This window comes from Schistocerca americana, chromosome 2 (assembly GCF_021461395.2).
Source record: "Schistocerca americana isolate TAMUIC-IGC-003095 chromosome 2, iqSchAmer2.1, whole genome shotgun sequence".
NCBI classification, from domain to species: Eukaryota; Metazoa; Arthropoda; class Insecta; order Orthoptera; family Acrididae; genus Schistocerca; species Schistocerca americana.
The window spans coordinates 781244426-781260142 of NC_060120.1; the positions used below are offsets into that span (position 1 = coordinate 781244426).

Below are 15717 nucleotides of genomic sequence, written 5' to 3' on the forward strand. Positions count from 1 at the left end.
GGCCCTTTTTAGAGATGCCCATTCCTCTTCAACTGTACTGCCTACTGCGCTATTCCTTATTGCTGTATCTGTAGTTTACCACTGTTATTTCCCACTGAGCCAAAGACCTGAAACTTTCATAATGCTCAGAACTAGATGACAATACAATTCACTTTCGTTTCTGGTATGTGGGTACTTTGTGTGACACTTTCGTGTGCCACTCGCAAAAGGTTACGTCGAGTGGTTCTTCTTGTTATGAGAACAGAAGTGTCTGTTGGAATTGTTAAAGTACGAATTATTCGACGATTTTTCTGCGCCACCCCATAACTCCTGATAATGATGTGAGATAGGTATTGCAACCTTTTTTAAGAATTAACTTAATGAAAATAGTACTGTTATCTCGTGCTGGTCTGCGCGGGAACATACACTACCAATGCGGCTAAGATGTGTTTGATGACTGGATTGATGACTGGATAGTTCTATGCCTTTCTCGTTCGCCAGATCTAAATCCATCTAATTCTTATATTTTGGTGCATGTTATAAGATATAAGCTTAAAATCCCCAAAAAGTGGAACAGAGTATCCAGCTTGTGAAGAATTTCGGCAGCCGAAACTCATCAAGTGTCCCAAAATCCATCCATAAGGTATCACGCCGTTGTTGGCGAACAACACTTTATGCATTTCCTGTAAGTTTAATTTACTTGCGTCCTATAATGTATAGTATAGGTAACGATACAACAGTGTGACTGGCCTCGGATTGTTAGACTATGTCACAAAAGTCGCAAAAACCGTTACAGTTGATCCCTGAGCCAATTCTGGAATCCGCGTACTTCATTACAAGTCTGTAAAGTTTTTCGTGTTTTCTTACCGAGCTGTGGCACTGTGATATTACTTTCGTGCATGAGGAAAATTCCTTCGATGTCTTTTTACAGCCACGATGTTGTACCTCTTCATTCTTGAAAGTGTCACCTAGATTTTAAAATAATGAACTTTTGTTCTCAGTATTGCTTAATCAGATGACCCAAACTTAATTTTCTTTCTTGCTATAAATACAGCTGCGTTACGTTATAGTTGACGTATTTATCACCTCTGTGATACAATAACTTTTGTTTATTATTCAGAAATTACTTTCGGTGTAGCAACTTCACTAGTTCTTATAGATATATCAGCTCAAATATTGAAATGAAGAGTTTATAAGACTTCATGAAATAACATGTCTTTAAAGCGCAACAGCCTACTGTGTTAAGTAATGTAATGTGTTGTCTCACAATAATTATTCCTCGACTCGGAACGTTTATGCTCAAGGACTTACAACAAATTTACAATTTATAAAAGTTAAAATATTGTTATATGATTTTCTTTCTAATTTGACGGATCTATTAGCGTTTGCTAGGACGAATTTCTTTAGTTTAAACATCAATCTACAGCAAGCGTCGTACTCTTAAACGATACGCTACAGTCAACCTCCACAGCTAATAGGTTAGTGTGCCTGACGGCAATGCGGAGGATCCTGGTCGATTCTCCGTGCGGCCAGGGATTTACATTGAGTGGGGGATGGGAACGGGGTGCTCTCAGACCCGTGATGCCAATTAGGGAGCCATTCGAGGGAGAAGTACCTGCTTCATGGTCTGGGAAGCTGTCAATGGTCGGGACAGAGATTTGCTGACCAAATGCCTCTACATAGCGCACCTGAATTATGCCTTTGGCAGAAGATTGTACGGCAGCTGATCAGTATTGAATAGCGTCCCAGGGTCAGTAGAAGGAGATTTAGCTTTTTTAATGTCACTGCGCCACGTCCGAGCTCAAGGAAGGCACAGCGTGCCGAAGGAATTGACCAATATACGTTCCGTGAGAGTTATGGCTCATGAGGCACCCTGCACTTTATGTAAGGTTACCTTTCTTGCCTTTTGCCACCTGGTGGCATTTACAAATGCTTCTATGTTGTGAGACGTGCGTCATGCGGAATTAAGTTGCTGAACCTTTCAGCGTTGTCGTGCTGTGCATAAAATTTTCGTCCACCATGACGGCCTGGAGGAATGATGACAAAAAAGGGTAACGGAAAAACTGGTGTAAGAGGCAGTCCCAAAGATAGTACAGACTTTCAGACACATTATGTAAAGCTGCCTAACACCTCAGTAGTTTATATGACCCATTAAGAATTTTAAAGTGTCACAGTAGCCCACTTGGTCTCACCTAATTTTAACCTTTCTATAAGGCACGATCTTCAAGTTATAATTTCACTGACTATACCTTACCAATCAGCTATCCAACGCTTTGCCACATCGATAAATTCTACTAACGTGCCTCGAGTTTCCTTAAGTTCCGCTTCCATTATCAAGCCTAATGGAGAACAGCCCTTTTTATGTCTCTGTCTTTCCTAAATTCAAAGTGAGCGCCATCTGATGCATGCATATTTTCTTCTCGTTTCGTCTGTATGTGACTCTGGTTGGAAACTTGGATGTTGACTGTGTGACAGTTCTTGCATTCATCTGCCTTTGCTGTCTTCACAAATGTTTGGTTGATATTCTTCTGGAAGCTTTCTGGTATTTCTCCTTTCTCGTATATTCTGCACACTAAGCTTCGTAATCGATTCGTTGGCATATACTCAAATAATGTGGCCAGAGTTTATTTTTCAAGCCTCAGAGTTCTGAAGATCCGTATCAGTTGCAGTGTACGTTGATTTTGGATGGACGGTGGAGAGTGGCGGCAACGGGGAAGTGGGGAAAACATTCCCTGGACTAAACACCATTTCGGAAAACTGTCTTCAGACCGAAGACCGCAACGACAACAACAAAAACAGTCCCTAAGAGGCTGTAGCAGCACAACGAAGTCTATGGTGGAAAACTACTGAAATTTCCAAGAATTTTACACATAACATAAAAGTAATTAATATAAGGCTCTCTATGAGTGAATTTCTCATTAAAAATAACCTCTGTCCATTTCGTCCATCGGTTCCGACCAAGGGTCATTGGTTGTGGTAATTGAAAATGATCGTATGGCATTGTTGGCCGGGAGGCCCCCACTCAGGGGAGTTCGGCCGCCGTATTGCAAGTCCTTTTTAGCTGATGCCACTTCGGCGACTTGCAAGTCAATGATGATGAAAATGATGATGGACACACAACATCCAGTCTCCTGCCGGGAATCGAACCCGGGCCCTCTGTGTGGTAGGCGGTAACGCTACCGCTACGATGCGGAAGGGGACACTGGTTGTGGTATGAAAGGGCGTAGGGTCAGCAGACCGCTCTCCCAGCCTTTGTCAGCTTTCGCGACCTGTAGCCACTATGAGTCGGCCAAGTAGCTTCTCAGTTTGCATAACGAGGCTTAAAGTACCACGTTCCACTCCTCTCACCAAGGAAATGTTCTTGACTGTACCAGGAATCTAACCTGGGTCCTCCACATGGCAGTCAGCCGCGTCAACTAGCTCCGGAATCGCCAGAATTTTTTAGTGCTTCTTTTTTCACTAGTGCATTACTCCTCATACTTTGTTTTTGTTTTCAACCAGTGGAACTTGTGGAGCGGAAAGTGCTGATGGAGTTGCATTCTGACGATGCCGACACGGGTTCCGGCTCCAACGACTGCGACTGCCTCCCTTCTTGCACAGACCTCAGCTTCGACGCAGAGATCTCCCAGGCAGACCTGGATACAGAAGCATACTTTCAGGCGCAGAAGATCAACTTCGCTGAAACTGTGGGGTCAGTATTTCACAAAAGTATCTTATTATGTCGACAAAAATTGCACATTTTTGAACAGGTGGAATCTAAGGCGCTGCAGTCGAACATCCATTGGTGAAAATCCACCCTTGTGAACTCTTTGCGTTTGCAGTCTCCAGATTCTTTATTTCTTGACACAAAATCAAATTTAAAAAAGTGTTATTGACAGTCAAATTTGCTAACTTTTTCATTCTGGTGATTATTGGTGTAAGCACATAATTTTTCCTCCTTCAGCTCTCTTAATCCATTATAGGCCTCTGTCCCACGAGTACGTACCGTATGCAGAGATCTGGGAGCAACTACTCTTTTATCATACATTACAGTGTCGGAAAAATGTGAGGCACCCTAAATGAAAATGACATTTTATTGACAAGTAAGGTGACAGGTAGTTCATCAGTGTAGGAGTAGGCTTACAGTAAAGGGTGCCCAGACAGTGACATTAACACACAGTGTGTACCCCTCTGGCGGAAAAGCATGCGTCTGTTGTCACATGCAAAAGATGACGAATATGTTGAACAGTATTCTGACCGCTCTTCCCAAGCGTCTGACGCCCTTTGTTGCAATTCGGAAATGGTTCCTCCTGCTGGCCCTGGAGAACGAGTAAATTCTCAGTTCATCATGTCCCATACGTGTTCATTTGGCGAGCGGTCTGGTGATCTTGATGGCCAGAACAGTAGTTGTATACCACGAAGAGCACGTTCGGTTGCAGCAGTCGTATGTGGTCGTGCACTGTCCTGCTGAAATGGCACATCACCTTTCTGTCGAAGGAATGGCAATAACAAGGGGAAAAAATGAAATGATCGTGTGGCATTGTTGGCTGGGAGGCCCCAACCGGGAAGTTCGGCCGCCGGGCACAAGTCTTATTTCAGTCGACGTCACAATGGGTGACTTGCGCGTCGGTGACGATGAAAGGATGATGAGGACAACATAATACCCAGTCCACTGGCGGAGAAAATCCCCAACCCGGCCGGGAATCGAAACCGGACCCGCTGTGTGGTAGGCAGGTGGAGAGTAGCGAGGGGAGAATAGAAACATAAAATTTGGCAGCTAGTTGTACCAGATGGCCATTCACAGCGTGAAGCCTGGGATGGAAGCTGTGTGTCGTGGGCGAATGCACTCTGGAGTAGGTAGTTGATCAGTTCCACGCCACTAACGTATACGTCCACCACTCGCATACAGACAGAACCTACTGTCATCACTAAACACAACAACTCTCAAGTCAATTCTTTCAGACACAACAGTGGCCATCGTGTCACGGTGTCAGTGACAAAATAACGAGAGACTAACATAAATACTAGGGCTTTCGTGGTCTGTGCTCGTCACATTAAAAACCTTTATGAGTATAAAGTTGTATTTTACTACTTTTAGCATTCTTTGGAATTCTGTAAGATGACACGGCAGTATTTCCAGAAGAATTTAGTAAAAGTAAAGACTAGTTTTATGAGCGCTATAGGAAAGAGTCTTCAGATTGCGCCGGCCGAAGTGGCCGAGCGGTTCTAGGCACTACAGCCTGGAACCGCGCGACCGCTACGGTCGCAGGTTCGAATCCTGCCTCGGGCATGGATGTGTGTGATGTCCTTAGGTTAGTTAGGTTTAAGTAGTTCTAAGTTCTAGGGGACTGATGACCTCAGAATTTAAGTCCCATGGTACTCAGAGCCATTTCTTCAGATTGCAGATAGTTTGAGAAAGTGCCAAAAACGTATAAACTGATGGATGACACAAAGCAATGGGCTGCCTCAAGCACGTGTACTGCCAAACTGGACAGAGAGCTTAATTTATGCAGATGATCGTGCTCTTACAGCTCGGGCGGCATATTTTTGGAAGTATCGAGTAAAAGCTGTTTGTAGCTGTACTAAAAATGACAACTAACTACCAAAAAAATCAACTCGAAAATCATCTGCACAGAAATCCTCAAATGCCCCTTCCAGCTAATGAACTGGCATCAAGTAAGTTGCAAATTGAATGTGAGGGAAGCCGGTTAGAAAAAGCCCCTCACCAAAAATGTGAGTCAAAGCTTGTGCTGACGTACAAAGGCGCACAACTAATGATTACAAATGATACCAAGATGAATTAACCAAATTATTATGGATTTTTATATCTACTGATGAGTCTCTTTTTTTCTAACTCAGCTTACGGAGATAACATGTCCAAGACACAGAGGCCTTTTACAATAGTATTATCTGATATTCCTCTTCACATGTTCTACAGAGACGTACTTCAGAAATTAGGTATACTAACAAATGCTTTAAGAGAACTTTTTATTAGTATATGTTAAGAGGTACTTACTGGAATTAAGGAAAACGTGGAAAGGAGGACACACCAATATAACTTTATTTTCCCACAACCTGTTTATTTAACAATACACAAACTCTGTTTTACATATAATCGAAGCATTTAACCATAAAATTTTCTTTAACAAAATGAACAAATTTGAAAAATTCTTTTGATCTTAAACCTAAACTTGAATACGCTTTTAATCTTTTCAAAAGGAATCTGAAGTGCTGTATCGCAAAACAGCAAACAATATGACGGCCGCACCTGCAGAACGCTCGTTATCGGACGAAACAGCGGTGTTTGCTACCGCGCTGAACACAGTCTGTCTTATTAAATGCCCTTCTGCAACACATGAAAACTATACAAGCACCATTGATGACATGAGTGATTCAATTACTCAAAACACTTAACTTAACTTTTAGTATGAAAGCTGTATGTCGAAAGGTTCGAGGTTACGATGCACACCTGTGCTTAAAGGTTAACCAGATTAGCAAACAATATGACAATGATAAGGCTTACTTCAAAGCAATCAACCTCTTAATTTCAATCGGCAAACAAGGTGCGACTCGATCCTAGCCCATCCCTTCTGACAGTTTTATTTTGACTAAAGCCCTTGTGACAATTGGCTGTTAATATTTTCAAAGTTAAACTGATTCTCAGTTATTAAGATCGCTCTGAAGGAACGTCTTAAGACATTACTTGTGAACACGTATTACATGAGAAATCACTCGGCGGAACCACAAGATCCAGCAAAAATACACCAATAATGACTCGGTTTTTCAAACACAGAAACGAACAGCTTAGTACAACAGGTTGCTCAGATTATAACTAATGACTGAGAAATGCAATTAAAATCAAAGATTTGAACCGGTTAAACGCTAAATCTAACCACAAGATCCCTCTTTTGTTTAACAGCAACCTGTGCTTCAGTAAAATTGTTCTGGCTGTATTTACGACCAAGAACTGATTAATTAGAACATTAATAATCGGCTACGAACCAGAAAAGAGAGGGAATATAATAGCGGGACAAATTTTCAGACGACAACTAGTGTCTAGGTACAGTACTCTGCCTATATTTACGACTAAAGAACCAATCGATAAAAATTCTAAGGGGTTGGTACAAACAAGAATATAATAAGGGGGGAGGGGGCAGGTAGACAATGAAAAAAACACCACAAGGGCTACGGAATGTTACGCCCCCTTATCAACAAGCAGTTCCATGGATCCACGGTGCGTCTCAGCAGTTAGTGAGTGGTGCCGATGAAAGCCAGGTAGAAGAGGGCAGCCAGGCCACGAGCGGTCGTCCGACACGAATGTTGCCAACCAACCGACGGGATGCCGGCCTGCTGCTGGTAGTCGACGCTGACCCCAGTGAAGCACTCCGGTATCTTCGCTCTGCGCAGGCCCTCTTTGCGCAGCTCGTGGCTTCGACCACTCGGGCCTCATGACCGCCTCTTGTCGCGACGCTACCGCCAATCCCCAAGCTTCGTGCCTTCCTCTCGGGCCAGCGAACCCCTTATACAGGGTGGTCCATTGATCGTGACCAGGCGAAGTATCTCACGAAATAAGCGTCAAACGAAAAAACTACAAAGACGGAAACTTGTCTTGCTTGAAGGGGGAAACCAGATGGCGCTACGGATGGTCCGCTAGATGGCGCTGCCATAGGTCAAACGGATATCAACTGCGTTTTTTTAAAAATAGGAACCCCCATTTTTATTACATATTCGTGTAGTACGTAAAGAAATATGAGTGTTTTACTTGGACCACTTTTTTCGCTTTCTGATAGATGGCGCTATAATAGTCACAAACATAAGTCTCACAATTTTAGACGAACTGTTGGTAACAGGTAGGTTTTTAAGCTAAAAAATAGAACGTAGATACGTTTGAACATTTATTTCGGTTGTTCCCATGTGATACATGTACCTTTGTGAACTTATCATTTCTGAGAACGCATGCTGTTACAGCGTGATTACCTGTAAATACCACATTAATGCAATAAATGCTTAAAATGATGTCCGTCAACCTCAATGCATTTGGCAATACGTGTAACGACATTCCTCTCAACAGCGAGTAGTTTGCATTCCGTAATGTTGGCACATGCATTGACAATGCGCTGACGCATGTTGTCAGGCGTTGTCGGTGGATCACGATAGTAAATATCCTTCAACTTTCCCCACATAAAGAAATCCGGGGATGTCGGATCCGGTGAACGTGCGGGCCATGGTATTGTGCTTCGATGACCAATCCACCTGTCATGAAATATGCTATAAAACACCGCTTCAACCGCACGCGAGCTATGTGCAGACATCCATCATGTTGGCAGTACATCACTATTCTGTCATGCAGTGAAACATCTTGTAGTAACATCGGTAGAACATTACGTAGGAAATCAGCATACATTGCACCATTTAAATTCCCATCGATAAAATGGGGGCCAATTATCCTTCCTCCCATAATGCCGCACCATACATTAACCCGCCAAGGTCGCTGATGTTCCACTTGTCGTAGCCATCGTGGATTTTTCGTTGCCCAGTAGTGCATATTGTGACGGTTTACGTTACCGCTGTTGGTGAATGACGCTTCGTCGCAAAATAGAACGCGTGCAAAAAATCTGTCATCGTCCCGTAATTTCTAACTGTGTGTGTGTGTGAAATCTTATGGGACTTAACTGCTAAGGTCATCAGTCCCTAAGCTTACAAACTACTTAATCTAAATTATCCTAAAGATGAACACACACACCCGTGCCCGAGGGAGGATTCGAACCTCCGCCGGGAGCAGCCGCACAGTCCATGACTGCAGCGCCTGAGACCGCTCGGCTAATCCCATGCGGCCCGTAATTTCTCTTGTGCCCAGTGGCAGAACTGTGCATCACGTTCAAAGTCGTCACCATGCAATTCCTGGTGCATAGAAATATGGTACGGGTGCAATCGATGTTGATGTAGTGTTCTCAACAACGACGTTTTTGAGATTCCCGATTATCGCGCAATTTGTCTGCTACTGATGTGCGGATTAGCCGCGACAACAACTAAAACACCTACTTGGGCATCATCATTTGTTGCAGGTCGTGGTTGACGTTTCATATGTGGATGAACACTTCCTGTTTCCTTAAATAACGTAACTATCCCGCGAACGATCAGGACACTTGGATGATGTCGTCCAGGATACCGAGCAGCATACATAGCACACGCCCGTTGGGCATTTTGATCACAATAGCTATACATCAACACGATATCGACCTTTTCTGCAATTGGTTAACGGTCCATTTTAATACGGGTAATGCATCACGAATCAAATACCGTCCGCACTGGAGGAATGTTACGTGATGCCAAGTACTTATACGTTTGTGACTATTACAGTCCCATCTATCAGAAAGCGAAAAAAGCGGTCCAACTAAAACATTCATATTTCTTTGCGTACTACACGAATATGTAATAAAAATGGGGGTTCATCTGGTTTCCCCCTTCAAGATAGACGAATTTCGTTCTTTGTAGTTTTTTCGTTTGATGCTTATTTCGTGAGATATTTGGCTCGGTCACTATCAATGGACCATCCTGTATACAGGGTGTTACAAAAAGGTACGGCCAAACTTTCAGGAAGCATTCCTCACACATAAATAAAGAAAAGATGTTATGTGGACATGTGTCCGGAAACGCTTAATTTCCATGTTACAGCTCATTTTAGTTTCGTCAGTATGTACTGTACTTCCTCGATTCACCGCCAGTTGGCCCAACTGATGGAAGGTAATATTGACTTCGGTGCTTGTGTTGACATGCGACTCACTGCTCTACAGTACTAGCATCAAGCACATCAGTACGTAGCATCAACAGGTTAGTGTTCATCACGAACGTGGTTTTGCAGTCAGTGCAATGTTTACAAATGCGGTCTTGGCAGATGCCCATTTGATGTATGGATTAGCACGGGGCAATAGCCGTGACGCGGTACGTTTGTATCGAGACAGATTTCCAGAACGGAGGTGTCCCGACAGGAAGACGTTCGAAGCAATTGATCGGCGTCTTAGGGAGCACGGAACATTCCAGCCTATGACTCGCGACTGGGGAAGACCTAGAACGACGAGGACACCTGCAATGGACGAGGCAATTCTTCGTGCAGTTGACGATAACCCTAATGTCAGCGTCAGAGAAGTTGCTGCTGTACAAGGTAACGTTGACCACGTCACTGTATGGAGAGTGCTACGGGAGAACCAGTTGTTTCCGTACCATGTACAGCGTGTGCAGGCACTATCAGCAGCTGATTGGCCTCCACGGGTACACTTCTGCGAATGGTTCATCCAACAATGTGTCAATCCTCATTTCAGTGCAACGTGATCAAATTGTAAATTTTCACAATCAACATGTGTGGGCTGACGAGAATCCGCACGCAATTGTTCAATCACATCAACACAGATTTTCTGTGAACATTTGGGCAGGCATTGTTGGTGACGTCTTGACTGGGCCCCATGTTCTTCCACCTACACTCAATGGAGCACGTTATCATGATTTCATACGGGATACTCTACCTGTGCTGCTAGAACATGTGCCTTTACAAGTACGACACAACATGTGGTTCATGTACGATGGAGCTCCTGCACATTTCAGTCGAAGTGTTCGTACGCTTCTCAACAACAGATTCTGTGACCGATGGATTGGTAGAGGCGGACCAATTCCGTGACCTCCACGCTCTCCTGACCTCAATCCTCTTGACTTTCATTTATGGGGGCATTTGAAAGCTCTTGTCTACGCAACCTCGGTACCAAATGTAGAGACTCTTCGTGCTCGTATTGTGGACGGCTGTGATACAATACGCCATTCTCCAGGGCTGCATCAGCGCATCAGGCATTCCATGCGACGGAGGGTGGATGCATGTATCCTCGCTAACGGAGGACATTTTGAACATTTCCTGTAACAAAGTGTTTGAAGTCACGCAGGTACGTTCTGTTGCTGTGTGTTTCCATTCCATGATTAATGTGATTTGAAGAGAAGTAATAAAATGAGCTCTAACATGGAAAGTAAGCGTTTCCGGACATATGTCCACATAACATATTATCTTTCTTTGTGTGTGAGGAATGTTTCCTGAAAGTTTGGCCGTACCTTTTTGTAACACCCTGTATACATGGGCAAGCAAAGACCTAAGGACACAGCCCACAGATACCAACTTTTCCTCGTAGATATTGGCGATAGGGTCGTAAGAGAGAGAGTCGATACTACAACTGAGCCTGTGACGCTTGACAGAACAGCCTGCTAATTCTATAGCGTGTTACAGAACACACGTGAAAATTTCGTGTGGTCAGATCACAAGAAAATGGGCTCTCTACCCGAACCGGAAAATAAACTAAATATAAAACACTACGCTTGGCTGTAAGTGTTAAATGAAGAGGTTTGCTTCAGTGTCACTGCGATATAATATATATTCTCCAAAGGGTAGTAGTGTCAGTGATTCATTTGTGACGATCATCGACAATCAGATGGCGCTCAGGAGGCCTATCTACGCATCCTCTGTTTTTCGGTGCCACGTAGCACAGAGTCAGAGTGCCTAACGTTATGTGAAGAGTCAAGTCTACGTACTTTACAAAAACTCGAATATGGAGCAAGTTTTCAAACAATCGCTTTGAAGCCAACTTTTCGAGATAATGTAAGCTAATATATGTAAGAAATGTGTAAAATTCTAACACCCCTCCTCATTTGCGATACATCTGTCATGCACTCTGTGTGAAATGCTCAATTTTTTACTGGACGTTTGCAGCGAGTTGACGTATCATAAATTACACCACATACTGTTAGAACTGTCATATCTGCGCCTGTGCATAGACCGAGAGATATGACTTCACTAGGGGCAGTAGCAGGTCTCTTTTGAGGAAGGCTCCGTTTGCCAGTCTTTTGATTCCAGACCTTCTGCCAAACTGTTTTTTTTTCCTTTTTTTACGTGTACCAGAAACACTCATATAGCCGTTCCTTACTTAGCAGGTCCATACATCCTAGTAAATAGTTCGCTATTCCTGATTACTGTCTTACAGCCGTCACAAAACTAGAACTTACCTTTATGTCTCATGTATGACGTGAGAACATTGAACGAAAGATGAAAGAAAAAAAATTGACTAATTTAGCCAACATTTTCTATGTAGCCTAATTATTCACTTTGAATCATTCATCTTTTACCTGTTTTACAAAACAGTTTATCGGTATGCATCTTCTTGGTAGATTTAAACGTGCTGTACAGGGACTCGACCATGGGCCTCTGCAAACGTCCCACGTTAGAGGCCCGCTGCTGCACGCAGTTTTAATCTACCAAGAAGTTTCAACTCAGTGCACCCTCCATTCCAGAGTAAAAAACCATTCTGAGTGTATTGGTGTGTATTACGCTGTAAGGTCCTTGTTTGAAGTCATCCTGTAGTTCACCAATAACCTATCTAATGCGGAAAAATTTTAACCCAAAAGCCTGCAGTTGAATCTGAATATTCCACTGTTCAGCATCCTCAAAATTTACATTTGTTTTAGACCACATCGTTGTCATGTAATCATTTTTTTTTTTTTTTTTTTTTTTTTTTTTTTTTTTTTTTTTTTTTTTGCGGTCATAATGAAAGTGCTCAACAGAGGCAATATTAGTAGCAATTTCTGCTGTTGTACGAGGAGCATTACGGCTGCTGCAGAGCTTCTCGCATAGAGCAACTAGTACAACAGATTATTCCGTATTATTTACATAAAGAAAAATTACACTTATATACACTGAAGCGTCAAAGAAATTCGTATAGGCATGCGTATTCAAATACAGAGATATGTAAACAGGCAGAAAACGGCGCTGCGGTCGGCAACGCCTATGTACGAAAACTAATGTCTGGTGCAGTTTTTAGATTGGTTACTGGCGCTACAGTGGCAAGTTACCAAGATGAAAGTGAGTTCGGACGTGGTGTTACAATCGGCGCACGAGCCATGGGACACAGCATCTCAGAGGCAGCGATAAAGTGGGGATTTTCCCGTACGATCATTTCAGGAGTGTACCGTGAATATCAGGAATCAGGCAAATATCAAATCTCCGAAATCCCTGAGGCCGGATGAAGAAAGTGCTAAAAACGACTGAAACCAATTGTTTAACGTGACAGAAGTGTAACCTTTCCCAAAACTGCTGCAGATTTCAATGCTGGGCCATCAGCAAGTGCTAGCGTCCCAACTAGTCAACGAAAGATCGTCGATATTGGCTTTCGGAGCCGAAGGCCCACTCCTGTACCCCTGATGATTGCACGACACAAAGCTTTACTCTCGCCTAGGCCCGTCAACACCGACACTGGACTGTTGATGACTGGAAACATGTTGCATCGTCGAACGTGTCTTGTTTCAAATTTTATCCAGCGGATGGACGTGTACAGGTATGGAGACACTGTCATAAATCCATGGACCCTGCATGTCAGCAGGGGACTGTTCGAGCTGGTGGAGGCTCTGTAACGGTGTGGAGCTTGTCCAGTTGGAGTGATATGAGACTCTTGATACGTATAGATACGATTCTGACAGGTGACACGTACGTAAGCATCCTGTCTGATCTCCTGCATCCATTCATTCCACTGTACATCCCGACGGTCTTGGGCCATTCCAGCAGGACACTGCGACACCCCACACGTTCAGAATTTCTGCAGAGTGGCTCCAGGAACACTCTCCTGAGTTTAAGCGCTTCCACTGGCCGCCATACTCCCCAGACATGAACGTTACTGAGCATATCTGGGATGCCTTGCAACGTGCCGTTCGGAAGAGATCTTCACCCCTCGTACTCTTACGGATTTATGAAGAGCCCTGCAGGATTCATGGTGTCAGTTCCCTCCAGCACTACTTCAGACATTAGACGAGTCCTTGCTACGTCGTGTTGCGGTACATCTGCGTGCTCGCGGGGGCCCAAACGATATTAGAAAGGTGTACCAGTCCCTTTCGCTCTTTGTTGTAAATACTTCCGAAATGTTACCAAACTGGAGCTTATCTTCTTTCTTACTGTGACAAACTGAATGACGTGACGTCTAGAGTTACTGAGAATATTATTATTAGAATAACATAAACCAAATGCTGCTCATTTTCAGGTATCGTATGTCATCGCTTAACGTGTACTTTAAGGACAACCAGTTCATCCCAAGTCGCCGTTCCGAGTTGTATGGAGTCACCGATTTCATTGGTAACTAATCCACTTCCTACCATAATTTTGAAAATTTATATGGAATAATCTGTATCTGTCTCCATTGGCCATTTAATATCATCACAATTAGATAATATAGGTAACACACGAGGATTAAACAAAACTGGAAACCAAATCAAATGTCTTTCGTAGATTTATTACTGTCAGATAAATTTTAAGATATGTTGTTTCGGTCCCTAAATGTGGTGGAACAATTACAATTTCGATGTGAGGAGCAACACAGAATTTCCAGTTTGCATAGTTATGAAGTTAACGGGAAAGTCATAGGTAGCAACATTGTCTGTAATTAAGCATCAGAAATGTTCCCAACGAAATAAAGAAAACAAGATTGGAACTTGTGGACGGACGTGTAAGTGGCTGCAAATCGAGCGGAGTGATCCTTCAGATAAGCTGAGTTGTCGTCCAATTTGCGTTGAATGCGTCAGGTTGTAAGTAAGAGATAAAGGCAGAAAAAGAAAACATAGGAAATTATTTGACTGCCTCTTGGTACCATTTCTCAATGATCTCTAGTACCAGCTGTGCTGACATAAATACAAATTCCTTACCAATTACTACAGCCCCGACAGAACCATGGTTTTAATCCTTAACATCTCCGAGTGTAAATAGAATTAAATCAACTCGCGAGTAGACTCAGCCGGAATGTTGTAAATCCCATTCTTCTACTGAAATGCCATACTCTAGACAATCATTTTAATTTCCAGAAACGGTCTTGCTATTATTAGTTTCTGTGTTCAGAGGGCGCTGTTACTCTGCAATTGTGTTCAGCTAATTGAAACACTTTTCAGTTCGAAATAGACACCTTCTTAAGTCCACGACCAGTTTCGGTCTTTAAACAACGTTGCTTCTCAACATAAATGGCCCAATTATGAAGGCCTAAAACTGTCGTTTACTTAGTAAAGTACCCATTAACGACAGCAGTAGCGTTTCATTAGTTTTGCTATCATTCCACGACCCCTTAGAGTAGCTCCTTACACAAATGCAGCACCATGTCAAACATTTGTCAGTGTAAAGCGCGATCTATGAGCTGTTAATGGCTCGTATAATCATTTTCCGTAAGGTCATAATAATGCCATTGGCACCTGGATATCCTACATTTACCTATAATGTTGACGAAGGCAGTTTGCGGTCTCCGAATGACAATCAATACTATACTGTTGTGACTTGGCAAGACAGCCAAGCCACTATGAGGTAGCCGAAAGGCACGCGTTTAAGCTCACGCAGGCTGGCGTGAGGTCTGGAACAGTTAAAGGAGTTGAGTCTAGTAAAAAAAGAATGGCGCCTTGCTAGGTCGTAGCAAATGACGTAGCTGAAGGCTATGCTAACTATCGTCTCGGCAAATGACAGCGTAATTTGTCAGTGAACCATCGCTAGCAAAGTCGGCTGTACAACTGGGGCGAGTGCTAGGAAGTCTCTCTAGACCTGCCGTGTGGCGGCGCTCGGTCTGCAATCACTGACAGTGGCGACACGCGGGTCCGACATATGCTAGCGGACCGCGGCCGATTTAAAGGCTACCACCTAGTAAGTGTGGGGTCTGGCGGTGACGCCACACTATACAGTCTCTCAAATGGCTGTGTTTCCTGCAGTAAAGC

General features: G+C 43.4%; 1 protein-coding gene across 1 annotated transcript in view; it reads left to right on the forward strand.

Annotated features, from left to right (window-relative positions):
* Positions 1-15717, forward strand: part of LOC124594430 (pickpocket protein 28-like) — a 141712-nt gene that overhangs the window by 111349 nt on the left and 14646 nt on the right. Inside the window, exons 8-9 of the mRNA XM_047132806.1 lie at positions 3481-3670; positions 14016-14107. Of these exons, the coding sequence (XP_046988762.1) occupies positions 3481-3670; positions 14016-14107 (282 nt within the window). The remainder of the gene's footprint in view (positions 1-3480; positions 3671-14015; positions 14108-15717) is intronic.